Here is an 11,797-nt window from a genome sequence, read left to right on the forward strand (position 1 = left end):
CACCACATCCAGCTACAAATACTGTATTTTTAAAAAGGAAAGTTTTTCAGTCTCAGTAGTATTTATTCTGAAAAATTTCTAAGACAATTTAAATCCAAATTTCAGATCAGATAAATATAATTTTTTTTTGCTTTGGTTGATTAACAGTTTAATGCATACACTACATTTGTACCTTACGCTGTTATTTTTAAAAAACTGTTCACACACTGACTTAGTAAGAATGTATTTTATAGAAAACCATCTGCAAAACTAAAATGAAAATAAGGTGCATACCACACACATTACTTCTAAACTGTTAGGATTTAATGTAATTTGTAGAGGTGATCATGAAATATTACATGGTTTAATTTTCTTAAATTTGGCACCAAGCCCATGACTTCAAACATATTAGGGTGATGCAAAAATAAGATAAATATAATTTTAAATGTCCCTAAAGTTATAGATAATTCTGATATGGTATAAAAAATTATTAATTTGGTTCCCACACAAGTCACACTCCCGAACATTATCATGCAAATACTGTAAGTGTAAAATCAATTTTTCTCATTTGTTGGAAATGAGATTTAAGCGGTCTAATAGTTGCCTTTATTTTCTAAAAATTTAATGTGAGTTCTAGTTCCCCTACTACTGAAAGCCTGGAGAAATAAGATAATCCACATCCTAAATGTTGTTTGTTAGTGATGCTGAAGATCTACAGAACCAGCATTTCCCACAGGCGAGTCAAGCACTTGCCCAGTGAATTAACTACATCCCTAGAGTCCCTAGATGGGGTTTTCTTTTTAATTCTGAGGCTTGGAGTTAATAACATTCCTAAACCAGAGTTGACATAAAATTGAGAAAGAGAAAAGATCATGGGAAACCAAAGCATGGAAATGCATTCATAATCTTTACCAAGAACAAGTTGCAGACAGAGATGTCTAACATAAAATGGAAAGCCTTAAAAACACTTTAAAAATTTCTGGTAACTATGTTAAAAAGAGTAAAATAAAAAAAAACTCAAGGTATTATTTTAATAATATATTTTACTGGCCCTAATAGATATAAAATATTATCATCTTAACATGTAATCAAAACAAAAATTTCTAAAATATTTTATTTTTTAGTACTAAGACTTTGAAATCCAGTGTGCAATTTAAAATTTAGCACATTTCAATTTAGACTGGCTGCATTTCATGTGTTTAAAAGCCACATGTGATAGGCAAATCCAGACACAGAAAACAAGTTATTGGCTGCCAAGATACTAGGTGAGTGGGAAATGGAAAGGACCTGTTAATGGATACTAGATTTCTTTTCGCATTGTTGAAAAATGTACTAATTAAATAATGGTGATCACAATTGCAGTGCTGGTCACCGAGTTCCTGTTTCTCTGCCAGCACCATCCTCATGGCCTCCCAAAACCGCGACCCCACTGCCGCTAGCATTCCTGCCGCCCATAAAGGAGCCAAGCCCAGCGGTGGAGCTGCCCAGGGCCCTGTGGGCAAGAAGCTACAGCAGGAGCTGATGACCCTCATGATGTCGTGACGAAGGAATTTCTGCCTTCCCTGAGTCAACCTTTTCAACTGCGTAGGGACAGTATATGAAGCAGCTGGCACAGTATATGAAGACCTGAGGTATAAGCTCTCTCTGGAGTTCCCCAGTGGCTACCCTTACAACGTGCCCACAGTAAAGTTCCTCACTCCCTGCTACCACCCCAGTGTGGAAACCCAGGGTAACATCTGACTGCACATCCTCAAGGACAAGTGGTCTGCCTTGTATGATGTCAGGACCACCCTACTATCCATCCAGAGCCTGCTAGGAGAACCTAACATCGATAGTCCTCTGAATACGCATGCTGCGGAGCTCTGGAAAAATCCCACAGCTTTTAAGAAGTACCTGCAAGAAAGCTACTCAAAGCAAGTATCTAGCCAAGAGCCTTAACTTCAGCTGACTAGGCTTTCCTAGTGTCTTCTTCATCTCCTCTTTAGTCTGTCCTTTTCTTGATTTCTGTGTAAGACACTGTATCTTGAGCTGTGGGTTGTTTTTGTTCTTGTTTTTGAAATTAAGTCTCTCGTTGAGCCTTTGCAATATATATTATTAAATAAACACATTTTGGTTGTTTTAAAAAAAAACAGTGGTGATGGCTACACAACCTTATGAATACTATAAAAATCACTGGACTATATCCTTTAAAAATAAAAATATGTATTTTTTTAAAACCTGAGGGAAAAGTCAAACATGTACAGTAGCTAGCAAAATCAACAGTGCTATGCTAGATTTAGAATCAGGAAGTAACAGCCCATCCAATTACAGTAATGTTATGCCATTAAAATTTCAAATTCTGGATTGCAGTCATCATACTTTATACAATCTACAATTTTAAAAATTAGTTCTAAAAAAATTAAAGTTCTAAATTAATTCCAAGAATATTTAAAGAGTACCCACTATTTGCAAGACACTGTAACAGGCACTAGCAGTTAAATGATCTCTTCATAGAGGTTTTATCCTTAACAATTAATTACATAATTTTTAAAAGTACAGGATATCATAAAGTTCCTTTTGTTTTTTGTTTTATTTTTTTCAGTACTGAAGATCAAATACAGCACTCTACCACTGAGCTATAACCTCACTCCACCATGAGAGTATTTAATAGAAAAACAATCTAGAGAGTAAGAAGAAGTTTTTTTTGAAGAAACTACTTTTTTTTGGTTTTTTTCTGGTACCAGGAATTGAATTTACAACCTTGCGCTTGCCAGGCAGGTGCTGTGCTGTTGAGCTAAATCCCCAGCCCCGAAGAAACTACTTTAAAGACTTAATTGGGTAAAGCCAACAATTTCAGGTGGAAAAATCCACCCTGTGCAAAGTAGAAGCGAGGAAGGGCTCAGCAGTGCATAAGAGGTACATAGTGCATAAGAGGTACATAGCGTGAAAAATAAGTTTTTAACATGGTCTCTTTGACTTCCCAGTTCCCTGTTTTTCTCTCAGAGGCAACTTAGTAAACTTTTGTATATTCTACTACAAGTAAGTGTAGGCATATACAGTTAAGTGCTGCATAATGATGTTTGGTCAGCGATGGACCCCATATATTAAGGTGGTACCATAACATTATATTGTCTACTGATGACATCATACATTCATTATTCTGTTCTTTGGCTTTTTCTTATCAATGTATCTTGGGGAATACTGTAAATTAGTCCACATGAGTACACAAACATACAACTAGACCCAAGCATGGCACTGTACACCTGTAATCCCAGCACTTGGGAGGCTGAGGCAGGAGGATTGCAATGAGTTTGAGGCCAGCCTGGACTGCACAGTACGTGCAAGGCCAGCCTGAACTACATAGCAAGACCCTGTCTCAAAAATAAAACAACAAAAGAAACATACAGTTAGTTAAGTAGTGTTCTGTTGTACAACTGTCATAACTTAACCAATGCTTAAAATTTTACAGGTACAATTACTTTTTCAAATAATATTGTACTATTTCATGGGTGGTACAGTACATCTTGTAACAGAGCTTTCCCATTCACTTCTTCCTATTGATTATATTCACTCATCTATGAGCTACAATCACCAGATTTATCCTTGCTATTAGTATTTTGAACAAAGTGTTATCTGTTAGATCAGTTAGGAATTTTATACTGTATTTATTTATTCCTTTTAAGAATCTCTTTTTTACTTTTTCAGAGACAGGCTCTTGCTGTGCTATAGTTCAGGCTGGCCTTAAACTTACTATGTAGCCCAGGCTGGCCTCAGACTTGTAGCAATCCTCTTGCTTCAGCCTCCTGAGTGCTGGGATTACAGGCATGCACCACTACACCTGGATGGTTGGTCGGTCAGTCAGTTGTTATTGCCTGTAACTCCCTATGTAGCCCAGACTAGTCTCAGACTTGCCATCCTTCTGCCTCAACTTCTGCAGTGTCAGTAGGATCACAGGCATGTGGTACCATGCCTGGTTGCTATTATTCATTTTGGGAAATTCTTCATTTTGTGGAATTCATTATTTCTATAAATCTTTTTAAACAGGAAAAGTATTTCCTTCATGCCAGATACAAAAAAGCGAAATACATTGGTAAAAATTTATTAGCACGGTAGTAGGCTTGGAAAAACCAACAAAGTCCCTAGAAAATAGACTGAAAAATATTAATCTTTCAGTATGTCACCACAGAAAAAAAAATATTTCTTAAAGAAGTGTTATCTGTTTTACCTTAACAAAAATTTTAAATATTGCAAGAACAATGAGTTCACTCCCAAACATAAAAAACTCTTTAACAAAATAATGACAATTGATTGTAACCCACTACATTTTCGTTTTAAGATAATCTACCTGGGTAGCCCAGGCAAGTCTTGAACTTGCAGTCCTCCTGCATCAGTCTCCCAAGGTGTGCACCACCATGCCTAGCCCACTAAAAAAAAATTTTTTAAATTCAAGAATTCACTACCACAGGCTGAACTGTGTGTTGAAGCCAGGCATGACAGGCATTTGTCAGCCCTGGAAATGACTATTATTCCAAATCTTTATACTGGACAGCTCTTTCTTACAGAAGAATTCTAGTGCAATAAATGTAAGGCTGACAAATAGGAAAATCACTTTTCTAGAAGCCCTCAATAAAATAACTCAGGCAAAGATCATCAGTGGACACTAAATTAACAGATAAAAAGTTGTGGGGAAACAAGATATTTCAATAATGTCCAAGTATTAACCCACAATTTACAAAGCGAATAAAACATAACTTGAGCAAGAAGTAAGTAAGTTAGTCATCTTCTTTTTTTCCTTTGGTCTTTTTGAGACAGAGTTTTGCTATGCAGTTGAGGCTGGCCTTGAGCTCACTTTGTAGCCCAGGCTGGTCTAGAACTCCCAACAATCCTCCTGCCGCAGCCTCCTGAGTGTTGGGATCACAGGTGTGTGCCACCACACTGTTAGTCATCTTTACTGATTAAACAAATGACCTACCACCAAAAACATTGGGCATATGTACTAATATGATTCAATATGAAATATATAACATTACTTTAAGTCTTCTTGCCAAAAATGTTTAACCTGAAGCTTATCAAAACCTTTTAGTACAAGACTCTACGCTGGGCATGGTGGCACAAGCCTGGAACCCAAGCACCCAGAGGCTGAGGCAGGAGGATTGTTGTGAGTTCAAGGCCAGCTGTCATAATTTAACCAATATTCGAGGCCAGCCTGGGCTACAAAGTGAGCTCAAGGCCAGCCTGAACTGCATAGCAAGACCCTGTCTCAAAAAGACCACAACAACAACAAAAAAAAGAAGACTCCACTATTCAGTGTAGCTATGGAAGAAAAAAGAAAGATGTAGGTATGGAAGAGCTACTATAAATTTTAAGAGCTTCAAGAATACATACATGGTGGCTAGGGATTTAGCTCAGCGGCAAAGCGCCTGCCTGGCAAGCACAAGGTCATGAGTTCGATTCCTAGTACCAGAAGAAAAAACAAGAAAGAATACATACATATTTGTTTATGACTCTTAAATAGAACCTGGTTAAAAGGTATGAAAGACTTTTTTAAAAATTAACTGAGACTAAATGAATATGCACTTGAATATTGTATTGGGTTATCAAGCAATTAACAATTTTCTCAACTAGAAAGATATTATGTGCTACGCATGGGGGGACATGCCTATAATCCCAGCATTTGAGAGGCTAAGGCAGGAGGATGGCAGGGAATTTGAAGCCAGACTGGGCTACATAGTGAGTTCAAGGCCAGTCTAAACTACACAGTAAGATTGTCTCAAAAACAAAAAGATAACCCTGGTCTCTGCCCATCCTGAGGCACTGACCTTCCAATCCCCTGTTATGCATTACTAAATTTGTCTCTGTTTCTTTTGTTATCCTTTCATAGTACCAAAAACAAAAAAGATAACCCCATGAAAACCTAAACTTTTCTGAAATCAATTTCTCATTTCCCATACTCCCAACTGGTGTGGAGCACTCAAACCCAGCAGTGATCTAGTTTCATCACAGTATGACCAATCTATTATTTCTGATATCTTCATTTCCCTCCTTACCTATTTTAGATTCCACAGATATTTGCCATAATCATTCCCTTACAAAATAATCTTGACAACTTTGATGCTTTTCTTCCTTCCTTCATGGGGCTCATATAAAGCCCCAAAGGTAGTTAAACTCACCTTCCAATTTAAAAAAACAGAAAACCTTCCTTTCCTGTTCTTGTCTGCCCCAACCACTACTGCCAGAGAAAAACATCATTAATTGGTCTCATGCTTAAGGGAAGATCACAAATCCCAAACGGAAATTTTACACAATGCCCTAAGTGTCTGTGCTCCTTCCCATTTGTACCTTCCCCAGCAATCTAGTTAAATATAAAAGACTCTATAATTACTCTTCAGCATAATCCGTTTCTCCCACCCATCAACAAACATTCAAATATCTAACAATTTTTAAAGAGATCCTTTAAGTCACAGTCTTCTCTAACTCTCTCTCTTTGCTGCTTCCCAGGTAAAGCAAAACTTAAAGAATTGACCATAGTTGATAATTCCTCCCCTCATATTCTCTAACCCACTCCCATCAGATTTCTGGTTTTACCATTCTCATTGTTAAGGTTACCCAAGATCACCATGTTGCAAATACTATGGTCATTTTTGTTTTTCAGCAGAAAGACAAAGTCAACCACTTTCTTCCTGTAGCTATCTTCCCTTAGCTTCAATACCATTACCTGCTTCTAGTTTTTCTAACAACTACTAGAACAGCTCACTCTCTTTATTCCCTGCTGGTTCAACTTTAAAATGTACAAGGGTGCCAGGCATGTTGGTGCACATCTGTAATCCCAGCACTTGGGAGGCTGAGGCAGAAGGAACACGTGAGTTTGAGGCCAGCCTGGGAGATAAAGGATAGCCTGGACTACATGGCAGAGACACTATCTTAAAAAAAAAAAAGGTGCAAGGGCCCCAAAGCAAAACTCAGGATTCTAGCCTCGAACTCCCCCGACCCCCGCCCCCAGGTACCAGCAATCGAACTCACAACCTCGCACTTGCCAGGCAGGCGCTGTGCCGCTGAGCTAAATCCCCGGCCCCTAGCCTAGAACTCCTTATCTAGCCAATTTCTCCTAAATCATGCACTGCAGGCTGTAAATGTACGACCTCAATGTCATCCACAATGTCAAGTCTCTCTCCAGGATCTGACCACCTCATACACATTCAGTTGCTCTTTTCCCAATTTCAAACCGTTTGGCCAATACATCCTAATAATCCATCAGCAAGTTGTGTTGACTATACCTTTCAAACACATCCAAACACTTCATTTTGTTTTGTTTTGTTTGTTTTTTGAGACAGGGTTTCACTATGTAGTTCAGGCTGGCCTCAAACTCAAGGCAATCATTCTGCCTCAGTCTCCCAAGTGCTAATTACAGGCATACAGCACCACACCCGGCCCAAGTACTTTTAAACATATCCAAATACCTCTCATCAATTCCCTATTCAACTCTAGCCCTAAACTATAATCTCTTGCTTGTTATATAGTCCAGGCTGGCCTTGAACTCACTAGCTCAGGCTGGCCTGGAACTTGTGTTAATCCTCTTGCTCCAGCCTCCCAAGTGCTAGGATTACAGGGGTACACCACCATGCCTGGAAAGATTTGTGTTTTTCAAAGATTGCTTTGGCTGATTTGTGAAGAATTGAGACAGAATATGTAAGTAGAAAGGGTCTAAGAATTAGGGATTGAGTTTGCTGGAAATAACAAAAGAAACAAAGTAGTAGCAGTTACCTACAATCTAGTTACCTGTTTTCTAAATGATCTGAGTTCATTTTTTGCCCCTCCAGTCCTTCCACAGCAAGCTGCCTAATATATTTTTTTTTCTCTTGCTTCCTTACTAATGATAGTGAAACCTTGATTTTAACTGGGGACATTGTGCTCAACTACAGTACATTTCTTAGTCTTCCATAGTACAGATGATACAGCCATGGATTAAAATACAAAAACAGAGGACATTGACAGTATGAAAAAAGCTCAGTATGGAAATGCTCACTACAAAAAACAAACAGGCCAGGTGTGGTGGTGCATGCCTATAATCCCAGTACTCTGGAGGTTGAAGCAGAAAAACTGCCTGAGTTCAAGGTCAGTCTGAACTATAACATAACAAGACCATGTTTCATACATAAATACAGCCTTACTTTTTGAATTGAGAAATGCCTTCTGGGCATAGTAGCACACACCTGTAATCCCAGCACTTGGAAGGCTGAGGTAGAAGAATCACCTTAAGTTGAGGCCAGCCTAGGCTACATAAGTGAGTTCAAGACCAGCCTACACTACATGGTCTCCAAGGAAAAAAAATGCCAGGGCTCTGGCAGCCATCTTGAGAATTTAAAGACAGACGTCATACTCACAAGAATGATAAACTGAATGTTATAAGTAGTTTATTAACACCAAAGGCCCCCCCCAAAAAAAACACTAAAGCCCCAACCAATCTGGAATACCTACCTCCCTCCAGACGTTTCCTATTTGTTTAAAGTACTACTATTTTGTTTCTTTTGTTATTTCCAGCAAACTCAATCCCTAATTCTTAGACCCTTTCTACTTACATATTCTGTCTCAATTCTTCACAAATCAGCCAAAGCAATCTTTGAAAAACACAAATCTTTCCAGGCATGGTGGTGCACCCCTGTAATCCTAGCACTTGGAAGGCTGGAGCAGGAGGATTACCACAAGTTCCAGGCCAGCCTGAGCTAGTACATTCAAGGCCAGCCTAAACTATATACAGCAGGACCCGACCCTGTCTCAAAAAACAAAGAAAACAACAAAAACCCACGAATCTTGTTCTTTGCTTTAAACTCTCTAGCGGTTTCAGTCATTTAAAATCCAAGCTCTTCATCCTGGGCTTGGAAAGTTTTATGTGACCTGGCTCCATCCAATCTGCATCTCCAACTTCATCTTTCACCATTTCCTTCCCTTGCCTATATTACTCCAGACACAAGGTTTTGGAGGATGCTAAAATACAGCAGTTCCTTTATTAGGGTCCTGACATTAACGGTTTCACCTAATTTGAAATGTTCTCCCCCTAGCAAGATGGCTTTATGCAGGTATCAATTTAAGCCTATAAGGCATTTCTGACACCCAAAAGCAATCAATTAATTCCATCTATGTAACATGATGATATTTCTCTGTACTACACTTAGCCAATTGTTTGTTTTTCTCTCTGCCCTATTTACTGCTATAGCCCAAAACATACCACAATGACCAGCGTATCGAGGGGGCCCTTAAACATCTATTAAAAACTAAGGAGCCTTGGGCACTGATACAAAAGACAGATGAGCCATGACACCTATCCTTGAGAAGCTGAGAGTATAATACTAATGGAAAATGAATTCAAACAACACACATTAAAAATATAGGCCTGAACTGCCAGGCTCTGCGCGACTCCCGCCGGGAACAGAGCGCCAGCATGGGCTGGCCTCAGGGTTTGTTCCGCGCCCTGTGGAGGACGCTGTCAAAGGAGGTGAAGGAGCACGTGGGCACGGACCAGCTCGGGAATAAATACTACTATATCCCGCAGTACACGAACTGGAGAGGACAAACTATTCGAGAGAAAAGGATTATAGAAGCAGCAAAGAGAAATGAAACTGACTATGAAGTAGGTGATATCCCAACAGAATGGGAAGCTTGGATTAGAAGAAAAAGAAATACTCCACCTACCATGGAGGAAATACTAAAGAATGAAAAGTACAGAGAAGAAATAAAGATGAAAAGCAAAGGTTTTTATGAAAAAGAAAAGCTCCTTAGTAAAGAGACCAGTGAGGAACTCTTGCCTCCACCTGTTCAGATTCAAATTAAAGGGCACGCCTCTGCACCATACTTTGGAAAAGAAGAACCCTCAGCGACACCCACCAGCACTGGGAAAACCTTCCAGCCAGGGTCCTGGGTACCACAAGATGAAAAGAGCCACAACCAATGAACTGCATTATGGTGAAAATCATTTCACTCGCACAGATATGACTATTTTAACAAATAAAAGAAGTTCAAAACTGAATTATAGTTGCTGGACTTATAATAGTCCTCTATTTCATTAAGCTTAAGAGCTCATTTTAGTTTGCATTAGAAACATGAGATTATAAACTACAAAATCCTAAATCTTTTAAGACTTAAATCCTACACTTGATTTCGTGCAGGATTTCATTCTATTTATGAATTTGCCTAAAATTGATTTTCCCTCCTTAGTTTACTACTTTGAGGAATGTCATGTAGTTGTAAATGCTCAGTACACATCGGATACTTAGGATCCTTTAGGAACCACCCACAGATCCATCTTGAAGAATAAGGGCAGTGAGCTCTCCCAAATGACATAAATAAAATAAATGAAAAACTAAGATTTTTATCTCTGGAGAACTATCCTTAAGATCCCAGAGAACCAATCAAAATATAAGCTTGGGCCAGGCATGGTGGCACACAGCTGTAATCCCAGCACCCAGGAGGCTGAGGCAGGAAGATCACAGCAAGTTCAAGGCCAGCCTGAAGTCCGTAGCAAGACAAAACAAAAGAAAATATAAGCTTGGATAAAATATATGAATGCAAACACAACTTCATTAATAAAAGAAACTATAAAGACACTGATGATAATATGGGACAGTGGCTAACAGGGTAGAACTGTGGCTGAAGTTTGAAGAGATGAGTTAAGATTTAGGAGACAATCCATCAGAAAAATCTGCAAGGACAGTAAAGAGGAATGGAATAATTAAAGAGTTCCATCAGAATGAAAGTTACTGTGAAGAAGAAACCTGGAAAGAGTTCTCAAGGTAGAATGCCATTCCACTGATAGGCGGGACTTGGGTTTGTATGAAAGAAAACTTTGGACAGATGTCATTAATTACATACAGACATTATTGTAAAGTGTAATAAACTTCCTGGAGAACACAGAAAAGGATATGATGTTATGTTAATATAGAGTGTTTGGAATAAAATAGTGTTGACATAAAAATATAGGCCTGAGTTTAAAGCCACATGGGATTAATATTCAAAGATCTTAAGAAAAACTGCTAAATATGTGTATATGTACATAAGCAGAAAAAATTATGCAAGGAAATACTAAAATTAAGTATATTTAGAATATTTTATGGTATTTTCTTTTTCTTTTTTTAAGATTCATTCTCACTATGTTGCCTAGTCTGGATTCCAACTCCTGGGTTCAAATGATCTTCCGGCCTCACCCTCACAAGTAGCTGGGACTAAGGTTGTACACCACGTCTGGTTCATGAATAAAATTTTGTACTGAAAACTTATCTGAGAGTTGAATTACATACAATCTCTACTGTTATACAGTTTCCTATATGTTCAAAAATTCTGTAACCATATTAATTACTTTTATATTCAGAGAAATTAGCTATTTATTTAAAAGGGTAAAGTAATTAAATAGCTCTTCATTCTTCCCGGCATGTGCATGCAAGAGATGATCATCCTCTAACGCATGACTAGTTTAACTTTAATTTGTCCTCCAAGTATCCGAAGCAGCACTCTCCCTGAGGTTCAGCTGCTCCACCCAATGCTTCCTCTACTTACTATGGAAAAACACTTACAATTAACTCTTAAGGATCTCACTACCTTAAATGGACCATAAGCTACTCCACAGGAACAGGACTATGTATCTAACTTATTAACAATATAGTTGGCATTCCATACACATCTGATGAGTTAAACTAAAGGCAGGCAGGCAGGCAGGCAGGCAGGCAGGCAGGCAGGCAGGCAGGCAGGCAGGCAGGCAGGCAAGAAAGAAAAGAGAAGAGAAGAGAAGAGAAGAGAAGAGAAGAGAAGAGAAGAGAAGAGAAGAGAAGAGAAGAGAAGAGAAGAGAAGAGA

The 11,797-nt window shown here is 38.6% G+C and overlaps 1 protein-coding gene and 1 pseudogene across 1 annotated transcript; both read left to right on the plus strand.

Moving 5' to 3' along the window:
- Positions 1-2,142, plus strand: part of LOC102023962 — a 59,484-nt pseudogene extending 57,342 nt beyond the window's left edge.
- Positions 2,143-9,133: 6,991 nt separating this feature from the next.
- Positions 9,134-9,979, plus strand: LOC102023641 (mimitin, mitochondrial). Its single transcript, XM_005391974.2, has one exon. The coding sequence runs from the start codon at positions 9,395-9,397 to the stop codon at positions 9,902-9,904; it is 510 nt and encodes a 169-aa protein (XP_005392031.1). The 5' UTR covers positions 9,134-9,394; the 3' UTR covers positions 9,905-9,979.
- Positions 9,980-11,797: the final 1,818 nt, after the last annotated feature.

Source organism: Chinchilla lanigera, unplaced genomic scaffold (assembly GCF_000276665.1).
Source record: "Chinchilla lanigera isolate Chin_1 unplaced genomic scaffold, ChiLan1.0 scaffold00042, whole genome shotgun sequence".
NCBI lineage: Eukaryota > Metazoa > Chordata > Mammalia > Rodentia > Chinchillidae > Chinchilla > Chinchilla lanigera.

What these genes read in the sequence shown, in the direction of transcription:
- LOC102023641 (XM_005391974.2), top strand. Translation starts at nt 9,395, where the DNA reads ATGGGCTGGCCTCAGGGTTTGTTCCGCGCCCTGTGGAGGACGCTGTCA.